At 34.8% G+C, this 18,415-nt stretch overlaps 1 protein-coding gene across 1 annotated transcript; it reads left to right on the forward strand.

Moving 5' to 3' along the window:
- Window positions 1–517: 517 nt before the first annotated feature.
- LOC107843374 (UDP-glucuronic acid decarboxylase 1) lies at window positions 518–9,774 on the forward strand. The gene is made up of 7 exons (XM_016687639.2): window positions 518–1,426; window positions 2,517–2,664; window positions 2,759–2,838; window positions 3,368–3,451; window positions 3,546–3,620; window positions 7,351–7,443; window positions 9,314–9,774. The coding sequence occupies exons 1-7, from the start codon at window positions 785–787 to the stop codon at window positions 9,518–9,520; spliced, it is 1,329 nt and encodes a 442-aa protein (XP_016543125.1). The 5' UTR covers window positions 518–784; the 3' UTR covers window positions 9,521–9,774.
- The last annotated feature ends 8,641 nt before the right edge of the window (window positions 9,775–18,415 follow it).

Here is an 18,415-nt window from a genome sequence, read left to right on the forward strand (position 1 = left end):
TTTCTTTTAATAATTTTCTTCTTCTTATTTATAATTTACTATTTATTAATTAATATAAGATACACGTGCAAAGCACATATATTAAGCTAGTTGTACTGATAAAAGTGAATGGAGTAAGTAAAAAACAGCTAGGTCACATTTTTGGCATTTTTCGTTGGATAATTTTTAGACCCAAAAAAGTTATTTTAATTTCTTTCTAAGAATCTATTTGGCCATGAAAATCAAAATATATTTACTTTATTTGATATTTTTAAAGTTGAAAATAGAGTTGAAATTGTATTTGGTCATAATATTTTGAAAATGAGGTATTTTTGAAGTTAAAAAATATAAAATAAAAATAAATTTTAAAAAAATGGAATTTTATAAAAATTGAGTTATTTTATGAAAATAAAAAAATTAATTTTTTTTTAAAAATAAATTAATAATATATAAAGCAAATTCAAAAATAATAAAAACACCTCATATTTAAAAAAAAAACAAATATCATGAAAATTAATATTCATGCCCAAAACCTACTAAATTTGTTTTGGAAAAGAAATTTGTGGAAAGTGTTTGTCATTCTCCAAAAAGTATGGAAAAGTTAAATTCAGCTAATCTGATCTCTGTTACCTGGCACCCATTCCTTCTGCAACAAAAAATGCAACCATCATAATTCATATACACAAAAAATGCTACTTACCTAACAATTTTCTGAAATCCATATAAACAAACACACACAATTCATCCCAAATCCCCCTATAAATTTCCCCAAAAAGAAATCCAAAAAAAATAAAAATAGGTCAGAATGAAATTGCATACACAATCAAGCATGAACCATAGAAGAGATGAAGAAACAACAATGTCCATGATGTCCCAAAACACTCCACCAACATCCCCAAAGACTCTGAAACATCCTAGATCTCTTCCAAGATCCATTAATTACATCCTTAAAGAACAAAGACTCCTCTTCATCCTCCTTGGCATTCTCATTGGTTCCACTTTCTTCATTCTCCAACCAAGTCTTTCTGGTCTCACCCCATCACCCGGGTTGGGCACGGTTCCCGAGGTGAAGCATGCATCAACTGTTGCCATAATGGACGAGTTTAATGGTCAGGGGAGGGGGAATGTTAGGGGGAGTGTGAGGGGAGCTGTAAGGGTGCCAGTGGGGATAGGAAGGAAGAGGATGAGGGTAGTGGTAACGGGTGGGGCGGGTTTTGTAGGGAGTCATTTGGTGGATAAGTTGATTAAGAGAGGTGATGATGTTATTGTTATTGATAATTTCTTTACTGGGAGGAAAGAAAATGTGATGCATCATTTTGGGAATCATAGATTTGAACTTATTAGACATGATGTTGTGGAACCTATTTTGTTGGAAGTTGATCAGATTTATCATTTGGCTTGTCCTGCTTCTCCTGTTCATTATAAGTATAATCCTGTTAAGACTATTATATCCTTTTCTTTACATTAACACTCATTTTTTTGTTTCTTTGTGATGTGGGTGATCGTGGATTTAACTTATGTATGCTGACGATGTAGTTTTGTAGGCTGTAGTATGTCATTTACCATTGTTTTTCTGAGTTATCAATCCATGCTTATTATAGGAAGTAAGTTATGTGTTACCTGAGCCAAGAGTCTTTCAGGAACACCCTCTTTATCTCCATGAGGTAAGGGCAAAGGTCTATGTATACTTTACCCTCTTTAGACCCCACATGTAGGAATACACTGGATATGTTGTTGTTGTTGTCTATATTAGCACTTGGCTTATTTTTGGTCATTCGTTATGTATAAAGACCTTTCTTTTTTTTCCTTTCTAATGTGGGGGTGCGTGGATTTAACTTACGTACAAGGACAATGTAGTTTTATAGGCCGTCGTTTGTTATCTAACATTTTTTGTTGAGTTATCAATCCATGCTTGTTATAGAAAAATGCTTGCAATTGGATTTTAAGCCGTCTGGTGTTTGTTCTTTGCATGGTCGTGTATGGGAGGGTATGGAGATTGCGGATTAAGGTAGAAGGCTAGTAGGTAATGGAGTGTTATCTTGCTTTTTCTTTCTATCAATAGGATGTTAGTTATGTTATTTTGGGTGTTGCCCTATTTTGTTATTGTTTCCTTAATTATTGCTTCACTGACTTTTTCCCTTTTCATGCCTACTTTGATTTGTTGTATTCGAGCCAAGGTCCTCCAGAAACAGCCTCTCTACCTCCCCAAGGTAGGGGTAAGGTGTGTACTCTCTACCTTCCCCAAACCTCACTTGTGGGATTCACTGGGTATGTTGTTGTATAGTTGATGCACGGGAGTATGGCATATCGACCTTCCATGGTAGGGGTAAGATCTGGATAGACACTACAATTCCCAGACCCACTTATGGGATTACACTGGGTTGTTGTTGTAGTAGTCAGTGCAGGAGTTTATCGCTAATCATTAAGGAATTTTGCTACATGTTTTTTAATTTCAAAAAGGAATTGTCCACATGTTTAAGTTCTGTTTGTTTGTCTTTTTTAATTTGGATGTTCTTGCGATCCTTAATTGTGATTACAAGACAAATGTGATGGGTACTCTCAACATGTTGGGCCTTGCCAAGAGAATTGGTGCAAGGTTCTTGCTTACTAGTACAAGTGAGGTTTATGGTGATCCACTTGAGCATCCACAAAAGGAAACATATTGGGGAAATGTGAACCCAATAGGTGAGTAGCAGCCGCAATAATTTATTTCCTGTTTTGTTTGTAAGTTGTTCTGTCCGACAGTTTTTGTGATGTTTGAGTGTCTTGAAATATCTAGGTGTTAGGAGCTGCTATGACGAGGGTAAACGGACTGCTGAAACCTTGACTATGGATTACCATCGTGGTGCAGGTGTTGAGGTAATGAGAGATTTGTGTTTGTTACAGATTGTTATGACATTTGATGCTGAATGCTCATGTACATTTCAATGTGCTTTTCCATTCTAAAATCTGTACCATTGTACGTGAAATGAGAACTTAGTTAGGTGATTAAACAGCTCTTCTGGTTGAAGTAATGAATGAACAGCTGCTCTATTCAGAAATTTGGAGGCTGCTTAAATTTGAAGTCACATAAGTACTTTTTCTGAGTTCAAAATTGTAAAAGAAACTCCATCTTATGATGATCATGAGAGAGAAAGAGAGTGAGCGAACCTATGTCATATAGGCAACGACGGAGAGACTTTTCTTTAGATCCACTTCTACTCCTGATTTAAGAGTCTATCCTAATAAGTTTTTATTCACGTCTTGGTATTTAACTGTCACTTTCAACTTTATGTCATGCAAAACAAAAAATGACATTACCAGCGGTAATTTGTATCAACTTAGACTTTCTCTCTGGCAGTGTAACATAGAGGACCCAGAGTTTACGATCCATAATATTCATATGCAGGTGCGCATTGCCAGAATTTTCAATACATATGGACCTCGCATGTGTCTCGATGATGGACGTGTTGTAAGCAACTTTGTTGCTCAGGTTTGTAGTCTCAACTTATATTAACATCAGTGTTGTAAACCAAATTTCCCTTTCGATGATTTATTTGTTTTTCTTTCTAAAACTTTGTTTGCAGGCCATCCGCAGGCAACCAATGACAGTGTATGGTGATGGAAAGCAAACACGCAGCTTTCAATACGTCTCCGACTTGGTTAGTCATTGTAACAATTTTTTTTTAAAAGAAATAATTGGTATTGTAAGTCATTGTAACAAATTACCCTTGCCATTTCCTCGTCTCTGTCTTAGGGCCTCTGTGGATTGGCTTATTTTAAGTGCTTTTAAGCCAAAATAGCTTTTAAACAATTTTGGAATGTTTGGGTACAATTAAGAAGTGCTTTTAAGAACTTATTTTTAAGCTAAAAAGGCAAAAATAAGCCAAAAGTTTAAGTTAGAATTCTTAACTTCTGGAAAAATAAGCGAAAAGTTTTAAGTTAGAATTCTTAACTTCTAAGCCAAAAGCTATAAGCCCATCCAAACACCCACTTAGTATGCCGTCGCTCTCTTCACTGCATCTTATGCTAGATGGGGCTATATGCACGTAGATGATATTAGTTAAAGATCAGAAAGTAGAAGGTGGTAACTCTGTGTTAGGTTGATAACTAGTGGTAGTTGTGGCTGCAAAACTTGATTTAAGCTCTTGAAAATGTAAATCATTTTGAAAACGGAAAAGGGTCAGAAATACCCTTCAAGTATTGAAATTGGGTCAAAAATACCCTTCGTTAACCTATTGGGCCAGAAATACCCTTCAAGTATTGAAAATGGTTCAAAAATACCTCTCCATCCACCTTTATGGCTCAAAAATACCTTTGCAACTAATGGTTTATAAAAATCATAATTAAAAATTTGAAAAAGGGTCAGAAATACCCTTTAAGTATTGAAATTGGTTCAAAAATACCACCCATTCACCTTTATGACTCAAAAATACCCTTGCAACTAATGATTTTCTTAAATCATAAATAATTTTTTTTAATATGCGTGGCAACTTTCACTTGGTTGAAACTAAATTAATTTAAATGTTATATTCAATCTGGCCTCAACTCAAGCTTTGGGGTGGGGTGGGTGATTTTGAGTGGTATAAGCTTTGTAATTTATTTTCCCTACTTTGATTAGGGAAGTTATTTTTTTTAGTTTGAAATTTACAATAAATATGTTTTTTAGGAAAAATATTTTTCAAAATTTTTAGTCAAACGAACATTTTCATTTGCACCGAACCCACCCTTAAAAGTTTGTAATGGTGAGGTGATGCTTTTAAGCCAAAATAACTTTTTCTTGATAATAGTTACAAGATTTGACGTTTGCATGAAAGAGTAAAATTACTGATAGTACTGGTATTTTATTTACTATAGATATTCTCCACAAGCACGGATTAAAAAATGCTTTCACAAAGTTTATATTGTCTCGTTTTGCCGCTATTTTAAAGCCTAGCATTATTGATGTTGGGGCAACCTTTATATGGTTTGAATCAGATAGCTTGAGTTGGGGGTTGGATTGGATATAACAGTTTAATTAATTTAGTTTCAACCAAGTGAAAGGTGCCACGTATTTTTTTAAAAAAAATTATTTATGATTTAAGAAAATTATTCGTTGCAAGGGTATTTTTGAACCATAAAGATGGATAGATGGTATTTTTGAACCAATTTCAACACTTAAATGGTATTCTGACCCTTTTTTGAATTTTTAATTATGATTTTTAAAAATCGTTAGTTGCAAGGGTATTTTTGAGCCATAAAGGTGGATGGACGGGTTGAACCATTTTCAATACTTGAAGGGTATTTTTGGCCCAATAAGTTAACGAAGGGTATTTTTGACCCAATTTCAATACTTGAAGGATATTTCTGACCCTTTTTCGTTTTGAAAATTAGAAAAGGTGATGCATGTTATAGACGACATTCAACATTTCTTCCAAGTGAAGCCAATTATTTCACTTTAAGCAACGCTCAATTTTCCCTACATTTGTTGCTAAAGAGCTTGTGAAGTGAAATTCTAAATCAGGTAGCTAGTAGATTTATGTGTTTTCTTCTTTAACTTGCTTTATTTAATGGACTAGATATCTGCACAGTTTGTCCCAAATTGACCTACTTAGTTTGGCTAGCAGATATTATGTGCATAAAGATTGAACAAGATAGGCTTGAGCTTGCATAATCCTTTATTAGTTGGATATGAAAAGAGTGTAAAAGTGTCTCCTCTTACTCAAGATGCTATAGCACGATGTTACTATAAACAGGTTTGATTTTTTGTGCATTTGACATTTTCTCCGTTTGAGAAAGATGCAAATCGTTACATCTCATATTAAAATGAAATGTAGGTTAAAAAAAGCATGGGGGGAGTACACGTTTTTTCTCTAAGATCTTTTATGGTGGCACTGGCAGCATCCTGGGTTGTGATTATATGCTTTTTAGCATCGTATAGTAAATGCTTTAAAGCTGGATTTGGAGAATCTAACCCGAATACTAAAAGGAGATATTACTTTCATTTTAAAATACTAAGAGACTGAATGGGGTAAAGGAAATAGTTGGAAGTTTCTTTCCAGTCATTCCAACTGTATTCTAGGAATCAAATTTTTAGTTAAAGATAGAGGGGTTATCATTAGCTGTGGCCAGTAGCCACTAACAACAACAACAAACCCAGTGTATTCCCACTTAGTGGGGTCTGGGGGGGGTAAGATGTACGCAGTCCATACCTCTACCTCTGATGAAGTAGAAAGGCTGTTTCCGAAAGACCCCCGGCTCAAGTCACGAGATATCACACAACACATAGTACAGCACAGAAGCAGATGACATAACATAGATACGGCACCCATAAGGAATATAAAACAGAGTAAAGCAGGAATGCAGGAATATACAGCAAAGGAAAGCACACATATTCGTAATAAACATGGAACACGGAACACGGAACATTGAATACGGAATCATAACAGGAATACACCCCCACCAATTTATTCCCTACACTAGCGACCCGAACTGGCCCTAATCCTCTGCCGTAATTCGCATCTTCCATACCTTCCTATCTAGGGTCATGTCCTCGGCTATTTTTTCCAATTAAATACTTAGCTCTCAGTTAATGTTGCTAGTTAAATAATTATCACCTGCATGTCTGAGTTTGTAAAGTGCCCAAATAAATTTTTGGACCTTACAAAGTTAAGAACTCTCAGCGTGTAGCTAATTAGATAATATGAGTTTGTCTGAACACTAGACACAGAGCAAGATGTTATTCCCGTTGTGTGGTCTACTGTAAGAACCATTATGCAGGCCACTAGATGTTTTGCCTGGCAATTGAAACTTCCTAATGTGACTATATTTCCGAGTTGTAAATATGTCTGGAAAGATGCTTTAGAAATGATACAATGCTCTAGAAGACTAATAATCTTTGCTTATGTCGTTCGTTGAGAGAAGAACAAATCAATTATTTTTTTAACTGAATACCTTGTGAAGGAGGCCTTAGTTATTGATCATGAATTAACAGAATGACTTGTCTAATGATGCATATAGGAGTTGCTAATAGTGTGACATATTATGGTCTCATTGAACTTGGAAGGCATGGGGCCTGGTTTGCTAAGCCTAGGCCCTAGATAATAGTGTCACCTGTTGCTATTTTCCTGTTCTGATCTGGTTTAGAAGAAAGAAACACGGAATGTTTCTTACTTTAAATGTATACATATTTGTGCATACATGCTTTTTGTATGTGCATTTCCCTATTATTTTGCATCTCAATTTGGGAATATCAAAAGTTTGTTAAAATGCCTTGGATTGTCCAATTTAAAAGTCCAAAAGCCAGCTTGTTTTTTGTTTACTATGCCTGGTCGAAGAATTCATAACAGAGTCTTATCGTTCTGTTGGAATGCAAACAATGATATTTCAATAATTAATCCTCTTTGATCAAAGGTTGACGGATTAATGGCCTTAATGGATGGTGAGCATATTGGTCCTTTCAACTTGGGAAACCCAGGAGAGTTCACCATGTTAGAGCTTGCTGAGGTAAGCAATGGCTATAATGATTATTTTCCTATTCACTATTAGTTTGGGTGCTACTTGCATGGGCAATTTAGTGTGTTGCTCATTGAGAATCAATACCTGTATTGTGTTCACATGTTTTTTCTTATTTGTCAATTGCAGTTTTATATTCTTACTACAGATTCAAGTCACTTTTTTTGCTTGGCTATTTGATAGAAGTACCACTGAACATTTTCAAGAGTCGTAATATTAAATCTGCAAGCTATGTTCTAAATAAAACGTGTTCCAGTATATTACTATTGTTTGATATAATTTTGGTTTATCTCAAATATGTCCTGAGGACCAAATACCGAGACAGTTGCTTAAATTTGGAACGAGTTTTCATTTGTTAGACTAAATTGTGCCTATGAAAGCACACTTTGTTTAAATGTACAAATGCGTGTGTAGCATTCCAGCATGTAAAGCCAATATTATACCCACATCTTCCGGAAAGTGTAAAGTTTTTGCCGGAAAATTGAATTTCAATTTATTTATTTCTTCTTCTCTAGCAGCCTCCACCGCCACCACCTTGTTTCTCTTTTTCAGATCTGGGCACACCATCTCCTCCTTCATATCTGGCTAACACCATAAGTGTTTCCTTCATGTTCTAAAGATTTGACAAGCACCATCATCACTCCATCTCCTCCTTTAGCCATGGAAAGCACACTGCATAAACCCATTTTCCCTGAGCTTTTCTGAAAATCAAACCTTACTCCTCCACTAAGAGTCCATTTTCTTCATAAAAGATGACTACCGTTTTTCCATTATCCTCATATCCTACCATTCACCTATCTTCCAAGGCCCAGGACCATAAGATCATCCTCCAACTCTTCTTGTCTAAAATATTGTACCACCTTCAAAGCTCATGAAGACAGATGTATAAACACCAGCTTCCTTCCCAATTCATGAAATAAACAAACTCCAATAGCAATGTACACCATAAAGCACCTCACAACAACCAAAGAGTCATCTCCGACCACATCGCCCTCTCTTTTTCTTTTTTTGCATATTTTTGACCCTTTCTTTAGTTTCTTCTGTGTCTCTTTTTTTTCTTTTTATTTGCTGGTGTGTATTTTTTTTCAATGGTCTGACATGCCGCATCATAAGAGAGTGCGGTTCACACACCTATGTTGACTTAAAACTGTCATATTTGTGTCCAATAGGCTCAATAGGTACTGCATAAAGTTTTAAGGGTCAAAATGGAAAATCGTGCCAAGTTTGAGTGGCTATCCATGTATTTGGCCTTCTGTGTTTATGTTTAGTTATAGGCTCATAAATATAGCGATAGTACTCTGTCATCCATTTTTATGACGGCATGTGACTCAACGCAGAGTTTAAAAGTGTTAAATCCTTAGAAATAAATTGTTTTTGCGATAGGAGAAGAAAAATCGAAGTATTGGCTGAAAACTTGTTTGACGTTTAAAACATAATATTAGAGTTTAAATTTGTACATCTGAATTCTTCCAATTTGTGAAATCGTATAGAAATTGAACAGAGAAACTTCTTTGGACGTGCCAAATGGAAACTGTCATAAATTAAAATTGAGGAGTACTAATGAAGTAAAAAAGTATAGAACATTGATTTATTGTTATAGCCTTATCGGTGTTTGGATGTCTAGTGTTATCCATGCTTAGTGGAAGTAGGTCTTCAACATAAGTGATCATAATTGAGTGTCTTTTCAAATTTAAACGTATGGTTGACGGGACACCAAGTGTTATCCACCATGAATAAGTGCAATCATTTTTGAAGTGGTACTCAACATACTGGATTTTCTCCTACTATGCCTATTCAGTTATTGGTTTAACTGGTTATTATGTTATCAAACAACCCTAAATAGTTTTACTTGCAAATACAGGTGGTCAAAGAAGTGATTGATCCAAGTGCTACTATTGAGTTCAGAGCTAACACAGCTGATGATCCCCACAAGAGGAAACCAGATATCAGCAGAGCAAAGGAACTGCTAAATTGGGAGCCCAAAGTACCCTTGCGTGATGGGCTACCTCTTATGGTCAATGATTTTCGCAATCGCATCTTAAATGAAGATGAAGGAAAAGGCAACTAATAAGAGTAGTAGCAACACTAGGTTGTATAGACCAAGCTTAGTGTACTGTTTATTGTTTTTGCTAATATACAAAGTTGATATTCGTTCATTTTTGTACCAACATTGCAATAGATACTGGAACGTTCAGACATCAGCCACAACTCTAGGCAGGTGCTTCATGTATCCGGTTTTTTGTTTTGATATTTTTTCCCAATACACATCATTTAATTGTGCAGGAGAAATTTTTAATCTTTTAGTTTCAGTTACTATTATTAGTTGCTTTGGTTTTTTACTCTGGTTCTCCTGGCTTTGCATTTAATAGTAGTAGGTACTGCTTTGAACTCTACTTGTGCACTGTTATGTGGAGCCATTTTCTGAATGCTGGTTCAATTTTCAAATCTTTTGGCCTCGTAATACTTGCTCAGGGTAGACCCACCAAGGGGGTAAAGCGCCTCCTATCAAGTTCTCTCGATTCTAAGGTGGTTAAGGGTGGAGAGATTTCAATCATCCACCACGCCTTTCGGTGGTCATCATGTTGGAACTGAATATCATAAGGCTCATTGGTTGTTTGTATCTTGCCATATTTAAATGATTAGTTTTTCTGGCACTATGTTGATTCAAAAACAATTTATGAAAGAAAGTGGATATGAGAACATATCAACGGGCAGCAGCAAATAGCAATAATTGATATAATAGGTAATAGTACTAATAAGGCCAAATCATCAATAGACACTCAAACTTGATGCCAAAATTCACTTAGACACCTAAACTAAGGCCTGTTCCTATCAGGCCCCTAACCCCCGAATTTGGTTTCAGTCTTTTTTTTTTGTCTATCAGCCAAAATCTGAAGTGTGTGCAACACAACACACACGCGATGATGTGGAAAAAACCCCCGAATTTTGTTTCAGCCTTTTTTTGTCTATCAGCCAAAATCTGAAGTGTGTGCAACACAACAAACACGCGATGATGTGAAAAAAATGACGAATTAAAAGGTGACACGTGACATTAAATCCAAAAATAATTTAAATTTTTTTATAACTAATTTAAAAAGAATTATAGTATTTTTTTTTTATAAAAAAAAAAAACCACCCCCACGCCCTTCATCTTCTTCTCCAACCTCCTTATACTTTCGAGAATACACAGATTTTCACACACACAGTAGGGGAGCTTCTTCACGATTCTATACGCACACATATTGGGAGATCTCATGATACACATACTTTTGATTCACAGCGAAAAAAGCACACACACGTACACAGTAAAAAAAAATCGTGAGTGGGATATTGGGAGAGGGAGAGCAGATCAGAGAAGGCCAAAAACAGGGAGAAGAAGATAAAAAATGGACTGAAAAATGGGAAGCGGATGATCGGAATAGTGAATTGGTGAGAGATTTGGTCCTTTTTCGAGCTTGAATTGATTTTCGGTCCGTCGTTTGATCGATCCAATCCCAGAAATTTTAAAATTTCTTGGTTCCCCTTTGGTTTCTTCATTTCCCTTTGATTTCAAAATTTCGAAATTTGACAACTTTTACAAAATAAAATTGCAGTCATCATTAATATCATGAGCAATTTCATGATTTTCATTTTTGCAGTAATATAATGGTTCGTGTTCTACTGTGATTATGTTATATTTGACACGGAAAGAGTTGAAGACGACAACTGAATTGGGGATGGAGAAGATGACGCGGAGTGGGGTGGGGGGGGGTTAAGACGATGACCTAAGGGGGTTCTGGGGGGGGGGGTTAAGAAAAAAAAAAAGGGTATCGCATGGGTGTCTGGGAGGGGGGAAGGGAATGATTGAGTTTTTTTTAAAAGAGAAATTTTGCTTTATTAATAATTTTTGGGACCCACATGCCACTTGACATCTTTTTATTTGGAATTCACTAAAAAAATACTAGTCACGCGCCTCCTTCATTTGCACTGCACACGTAGTGCCACATAGGCAAAAAATATCTAATTGAAACAAAATTCGGGGGTTTAGGGGTCTGATAAGAACAGATCTTAGTTTAGTTTAGGTGTTTAAGTGAATTTTGACAACAAGTTTGAGTGTCTATCGATGACTTTCGCCGCCTAATAATATGCAAAAACAGACATGAAGTATCTGAATAAAGGGTCAAAAACAAAAAGATTTTGCTAATGTGTTACGAAGGGATGTAAAGGGAAAAAGAAAAGGAAGAAGAAGAGAAGAAGGAAAAGACACTGTGTGTTGTGTTAAGAAGGCATCTGATTCTGTGGAGCTATCATTCATTCATATTATGATAAAGAAAATTCCAAGGCATATGTTCCTTTAGAATATGAATATGGTTCTTATATTCTTATTCTACAACCAAAGAAAAGTGTTCTCCTTTTCTCACCACTTCTAGTTAATCATACAAATTCAAAGGATTGCAAAAAGTGAAACCATATAGCCACTTACAAAAGTGGCAAATTATCTTTTTCATCCTCGGCAGAGTGTTCATCTTTTTGGCTTCTTTGGTCACTCGAACTTGCAACCTAAGGTTGGAGGTCGAGGTGCTTATCATTTAAGCTTACCATTTAAGCAAATGCATGATCGGAAATTTTCGCAAGTTGACTCTTTTTGGAAAAACTATTTAGTAAACAATCTTGTTTTTACTTTTTCTTCCAGCTAATTGAACTCTAAGATCGCAATTTAAAGTTTACTTTTGGGCAAAATAAACATTTTATGAGAAAACATTAGATAATTGAAAACATTAGGTTAAATTGTACTCTTTTAGATCTTTACATTCTTTGAATATGACTCTTTATGGATTATTTATATTTGATAATTGAAATAAATGAAGCAAATTATGCCTTTTCATTTTCTCTTTTATCTAAGTAAGCAACGACTTTACATATATGCATAGAAGGAGGGGGTGGAGGGAGTGATAAATTAAGGCCTTATACTAAAGTTCGACTTTAGGCCACCAAATTTATTGAGCCGCCCTGCACCTTTTGCTAAGGGGTGACATCACTTTTGTTAGAAAATTATATTATTTAGCTAACATTTTAATTTATATGCCAATGCTGTATATTGATTCCCTTTATTTTTTTTTAGGTGTATATACTTTTTTTTTTTATATATAATAACATAAATATCAACTTTTAAAAGTAATTACACTCTCTTTCACTTTTTTAATTACTTTACTCTCTCTCCCTATTAATATACATAACATAGCCGACATATACATAGCATTCTGTGTATATGTGGGATTTTTATAATATGTTTAGAAAGTTGAAATTTTTTGTAATATTGAAAACATAAATTGTGTATTTGTATAATTTTTTTAATACTTTGTATTTTGTCTTTGTCCCTTCTAAATTTTTTGGTTCCACTTCCACCAATGCTTGAAATTTTGATCTGCAAAATTGTTTGTGGTAGTGTGCCTTTAAATTCTGATACTTATATATGTACAACGGGTACACTGTCCCTTAGTTTAATTGAACTGCCTTCAGACCCCTCATATTAAAGTTGCAACGTCTTTCCCACACCAATTTTATTTTTTTTATCCGTCCCAAAGAGCTTCCACTCTTCTTTTATCCGTCACATTAAGTAGTTTTCAGCTAAACAAAAATATTAATTGACGATTAATTAATCCAATTTTTCATCTTTCCTAAGACTAATGTAACCTAAAATTTCAAGATTACATTTTAATGATGCAAGTATAATTCATATTATAATTTATTTTGCATTTATATTTTCTTTATGATAATTTTAAACATAAAAATCATGAGATTTTATTCTTCATGTTTTGAGGCCACATGCATAATAATAGTAGTAACAGTAGTAACAGCACAGATTAGCTACTTTCCGCTGTAACTGACAAACTTACAAACAAATAGTCATTATCATTTAGGATTAATTCATCTCAATTACAAAATCTTAAAAGTGACTATTTATAAATTTATCTCGCAAAATAAATTTTGTACTACTAAATTACGTGTTACCCCTTCTTTCACCTTTGAAAACACTAATCAAATCATACCTTGTATCTTTTTTCTAACAATAGTCAATTTCACATAAACACAACACAAAATTGTACTCAATGACTCATCTGTGAAAAGACAATAAATGAAGTAATTAAATTAACTTGGCATTATGCTAAAACTGATAAAGAAATGGACCTTGAACCTAACTCAACCTAAAAAACTAGCTCATGAGGGAAGGATTGCCCAAGACCATATGAGGAGACCAAAGACCCTCTGACTCTGATACCATGATAAAGAAATGGACCTTGGACCTAACTCAATCTCAAAAGCTAGCTCATGAGTGGAGGATTGCCCAAGATCATATAAGGAGACCAAACACCCTTTAACCCACCGATGTGTACCTCCAACAAAAACCCCACAAATTGAATGAAAACAAAAGTTGTGTTTTTATAGCAAAACAAGTAACAGTTGCACATGAAATCTGAACTTCATTCTAAGAGGAAATAATTTTATTTTTTTGGGTGTCCACAGATTATTTAGCCGTTGCACTGTCTCATTCTCGTGCAAACTCTGATAATTTCTACTCAGAAACTTGTCTTTTTGTAAGTTTTTCGTTACTATTTTATTAGATATGTAGGTCATGCCAAAGAGTATCATTTAATTGTTTACTTTTTACAACTCTGAGTATTTCTGCATTCTATCTAAAAAAAAAAATATACAAAATATTTATAAATAGATAGTCCGGTATACGAAATATCTCACGCACAAAGGTTCAGGAAAGGGCGTACCTCAAAAAGGTGTAATTATATAAATAACTTATTCTAATACAAATATCAATGATTGATCTTAGACTCAAAAACCTAACTTATAAGTCATATAGAGATGAACTTTAATCACAAGAAATTAACATTTCATCTGTTTCAATTTGTTTGTTTTGATTCAAAGTACAAGGGTCAAGCTAATTAGTGTTCAGTAGAAATTCACACATAAAATCTTAAATTTTTTTGGAAAGAAAACTTTTATATTTAGTAACTACATAAAATGTACAAATCACAATAATTAACAATGTGACACATTTAAAATTCTTTGAAAAATTGTAATAAAAAATATTATTTAACTATTTAAATAGTATCTAAGACAAATAAATTAAAACTAACGAGTAATCACAAGATAAAACAAAATATATGGAAAAATGAGGGGCTAGCGCACTCTTAGGAAACTGTCACTGAATCTTTCAGAAAACTCAGTCCACGAGTGTCACCATTTCAACTTTTTAACTTATTAAATAAGCATATCTAATAATAAACTCACCAATATCCTAAAGTGTTTAAGGACTTACATAATAGCAAGAAATTGATGAGAATCTTAGCATTGATGAAGGTATATGGTTCTTCTCCATGGTATGTAGGTTGCCCAAAAATCCTAGAAGGAAATCGTTAGAGTTGGTAAGTGTAGGCACGAGAATTAGTTACTCTATAATGATAAAATTGGAAAAATACTTACTCTCTTTTAATTGAAAAATGATCTCGTCGCCTTTCGAGCAACAATGACTTATGTTGTTTGAATTTTTTTAAAATGTCATCACATTCGTATCAAATCCTTTCAAAATCAACTACTTTAAAAGAATTCAATTCACACGCAAAGATATGTTTTATAAATTCTGAGCAACATAAGCAGCAACCAAATGAAAGTACAATCTTCTAGTAAATTGAGAAGTTGAAAAGAATTTACCTCCATGTATGATAAGTTAGGAGCATGTGTACTTAAATGCAGATAAAACTGTACGATAGTACTCCCTACGGCCCAATTTAGATGTCTTAGTTTAACTGTTATTTTCTATGTTTTCGGGTACAAGAATCTATATTTAGGCATACAATAACTTTAACTCAAGTTCAAATCTAAAACAAGAACACCTATGAAGTTACACAACACCTTCAACACAAGATTATAAATAATCTATCCAAGAAGTATGTTGCTATTTCAGAAATAAGATGACACAGAATTTTAAGGCCAAGTCCCTCGACTTCATGGAGTGTCCTTAAGGAATAATTTCCCTCATTGTACCCGAGGTTATGGAATCTTCCTCCCAGGATAAAATGGTCTTCAATCCAACAATAGCAATACCTCAAATTATTGGTTTCTTTGAACTCACTCAATCGACTAATGATCACACAGAGTTTTTGTAGAATATAAGATTGTTTATGCTGTCAAAAATCATGCCAATACCCGAGGAATACGTCAGGTATTTATAGCCTTTAAGTGTCCTTTCAGAAAGGATGCATTGGTTCAGCAAAAAAGCACCTATTCAGTACAGTCACGTCACCTGCGCCCAGTCTGTGCAGGACCTACGCCCGAACTACGGCCGCTGGTGACACTGTTCAATTCCAGTGGCTACCTGCGCTGCATCTCCACCCGCAGGTCGCGTATCTGCGTTGTATCTGCGTCTACAGGTTGAAATTGTATGCCTTTTGCCTCGAAGGGTCGCATCCCTTCGAGATGCGTTGCGTATGTGTTTGCATGGCGTCCGAAATACGCCCGCACTTGGAGAAAATAAATCTGCGCCTACAGGTTGAAACAGTGTGCCTTTTGCCTCAAAGGGTCGCATCCCTTCAAGATGCATTGCGTATCGTTTGCATGGCATCTGAAATGCGCCCGTACTTGGAGAAAATAACTATATTATATTTGTGGATTAAATTTTTCACTTGTAACACAAGTTTCAAATAAAATTCGTCTAAAAAGATAAATCTCATCGATCGATCATTTTTGGAATCCAAATCTGAATCGAGCGACGACGACGATGGCGTGAGGCACCACCTTGTTCTTGCCTCACTATCCATGTGGAGTAAGTGTTCCTTATTTTAAACACTCAAAAGTTCTCTTCTCCCACCAATATGGGAAAATTAGTGAACTTTCGAATATAAGAGTACACTATCCAATTTGGTGACTCTCTTTCCCTCAATTATTTTCCCTTTATTTTCCATTCGCACACACGCATAGAACCCAACAATCCCCCACATGAATAAGGAATGACTATCTTTTGAAGAATTTATGGACAAGCATGTGATCATTTAACAAAGATTGATTGCATCTGGATAAGTGGGTTTTCCTTTGAACTTTCCGTAGTGAACATACATCGGATGCACCCGGTCAATTGGTAGATTTGATATCTTTGAACCATCGAGCTTTAATGTAGACCTAGATAACACATGTCATACAACCAACCTTTTACCATTTATGGTTCTCACGATTTTATTTTTTTCAGCCATGAACACGTCCCGATTTCATGAGAACTTAGAGAATAGGATTTTACTAATATTTTCCTTGCAGTGGCTTCTACTTCACTCTCACATAGGTGATTTCTAAATGTTCAATCCTATAGATTAAACTATTTGATCAAATTTGCCAAATTTAGATAATCATTAAACGACTTTTCACCTTAAGTCTTATCCTTGGTTACTAAACATTGTCTACATCATGAGAATAGGTTGGGTATAAGGACAATGTTGAACCTATCAGACATAACTTTATTTGATCTCTTTGAACCTAGCTCTTGGGATCTCCATTCTACTAGGTAAAGTTATTGTCATGCTGACTTGTCTTAGGCCTTAAACTCATTTCCTTGGATGTCCTCTCAACTCCTTCTCTAGATAGGCCTTTTGTAAGTGGATCCGACATATTATCCTTTGACTTCAGATAGTCAACAGTGATAATTCCACTAGAGAGAAGTTCTCTAACAATATTATGTCTCCGTCATATGTGACGAGATTTATCATTGTACATCATGCTCCCTGCCCTACCTATTGCCGCTTATCTATCACAATGTATACATACTGGTGCCACTGGTTTGTGCCAATAATAAATATCTTCCAAGAAATTTCGGAGCCATTCTGCTTTTTCAACGGCTTTATCCAATGTGATAAATTCAGATTCCATTGTAGAGCAGGCAATACATATCTGTTTGGATGATTTCCAAGAGACTGCTCCTCCACCGATAGTAAATACATATCCACTTATGGATTTTACTTCATTCGATTCAGTGATCCAATTTGCATCACTATATCCTTCAAGTACCGCGGAATATTTATTATAATGCAAAGCATAGTCTTGAGTGTATTTAAGATACCCCAAACCTCTTTTCATTGTCATCCAATAAGTTTTATTAGAATTACTCGTGCACCGACTCAACTTACTAATAGGACATGCTATGTCTAGTCGTGTACAGTTTATTATATCCATTAAACATCCTAATACTCTTGCATACTTCAATTGTGAGTCATTTTCACCTTCATTCTTTCGAAGTGCAAAGCTCACATCCAATGGAGTCTGGGCAATACCAAATTTCATATACTTGAATTTGTCAAGTACCTTTTTAATGTAATGAGACTGTGACAATGCCAATCCTTGTGGAGTTCTATGGATTCTTATTCCTAAGATCACATCCGCAACTCCAAGGTCTTTCATATCGAACTTGCTCTCGAGTATTCATTTCGTTATATTTATGTCAGAAATGTCTCTACTGATGATAAACATATCATCCACATATAAACACACAATGACTTAGTGATTTGGACTGTCTTTAATATAAACATATTTATCACATTCATTAATCTTAAACCTGTTTGCCAACATGGTTTGGTCAAACTTTGCATGCCATTGTTTAGGTGCTTGTTTAGTCCATAAACTGACTTAACAAGTTTACACACCTTATTTTTTTTTGGAACCACAAAACCCTCAGGATGTTCCATGTAAATTTTTTCCTCCAATTGTCCATTTAGAAATGCTGTTTTCACATCCATTTGATGGATTTTAAGACCATATACTGCCGCCAAGGCAATTAACATCCGAATTGACATTATCCTCGTTACTGGTGAGTATGTATCAAAGTAATCAAGGCCTTTCTTTTGTTTAAAGCCTTTTACAACAAGTCTTGCCTTGTATTTATCAATAGTACCATCAGCTTTCATTTTTCTTTTGAAGATCCATTTAGAAC

Source organism: Capsicum annuum, chromosome 10, assembly GCF_002878395.1.
Source record: "Capsicum annuum cultivar UCD-10X-F1 chromosome 10, UCD10Xv1.1, whole genome shotgun sequence".
In the NCBI taxonomy this organism is placed as follows: Eukaryota; Viridiplantae; Streptophyta; class Magnoliopsida; order Solanales; family Solanaceae; genus Capsicum; species Capsicum annuum.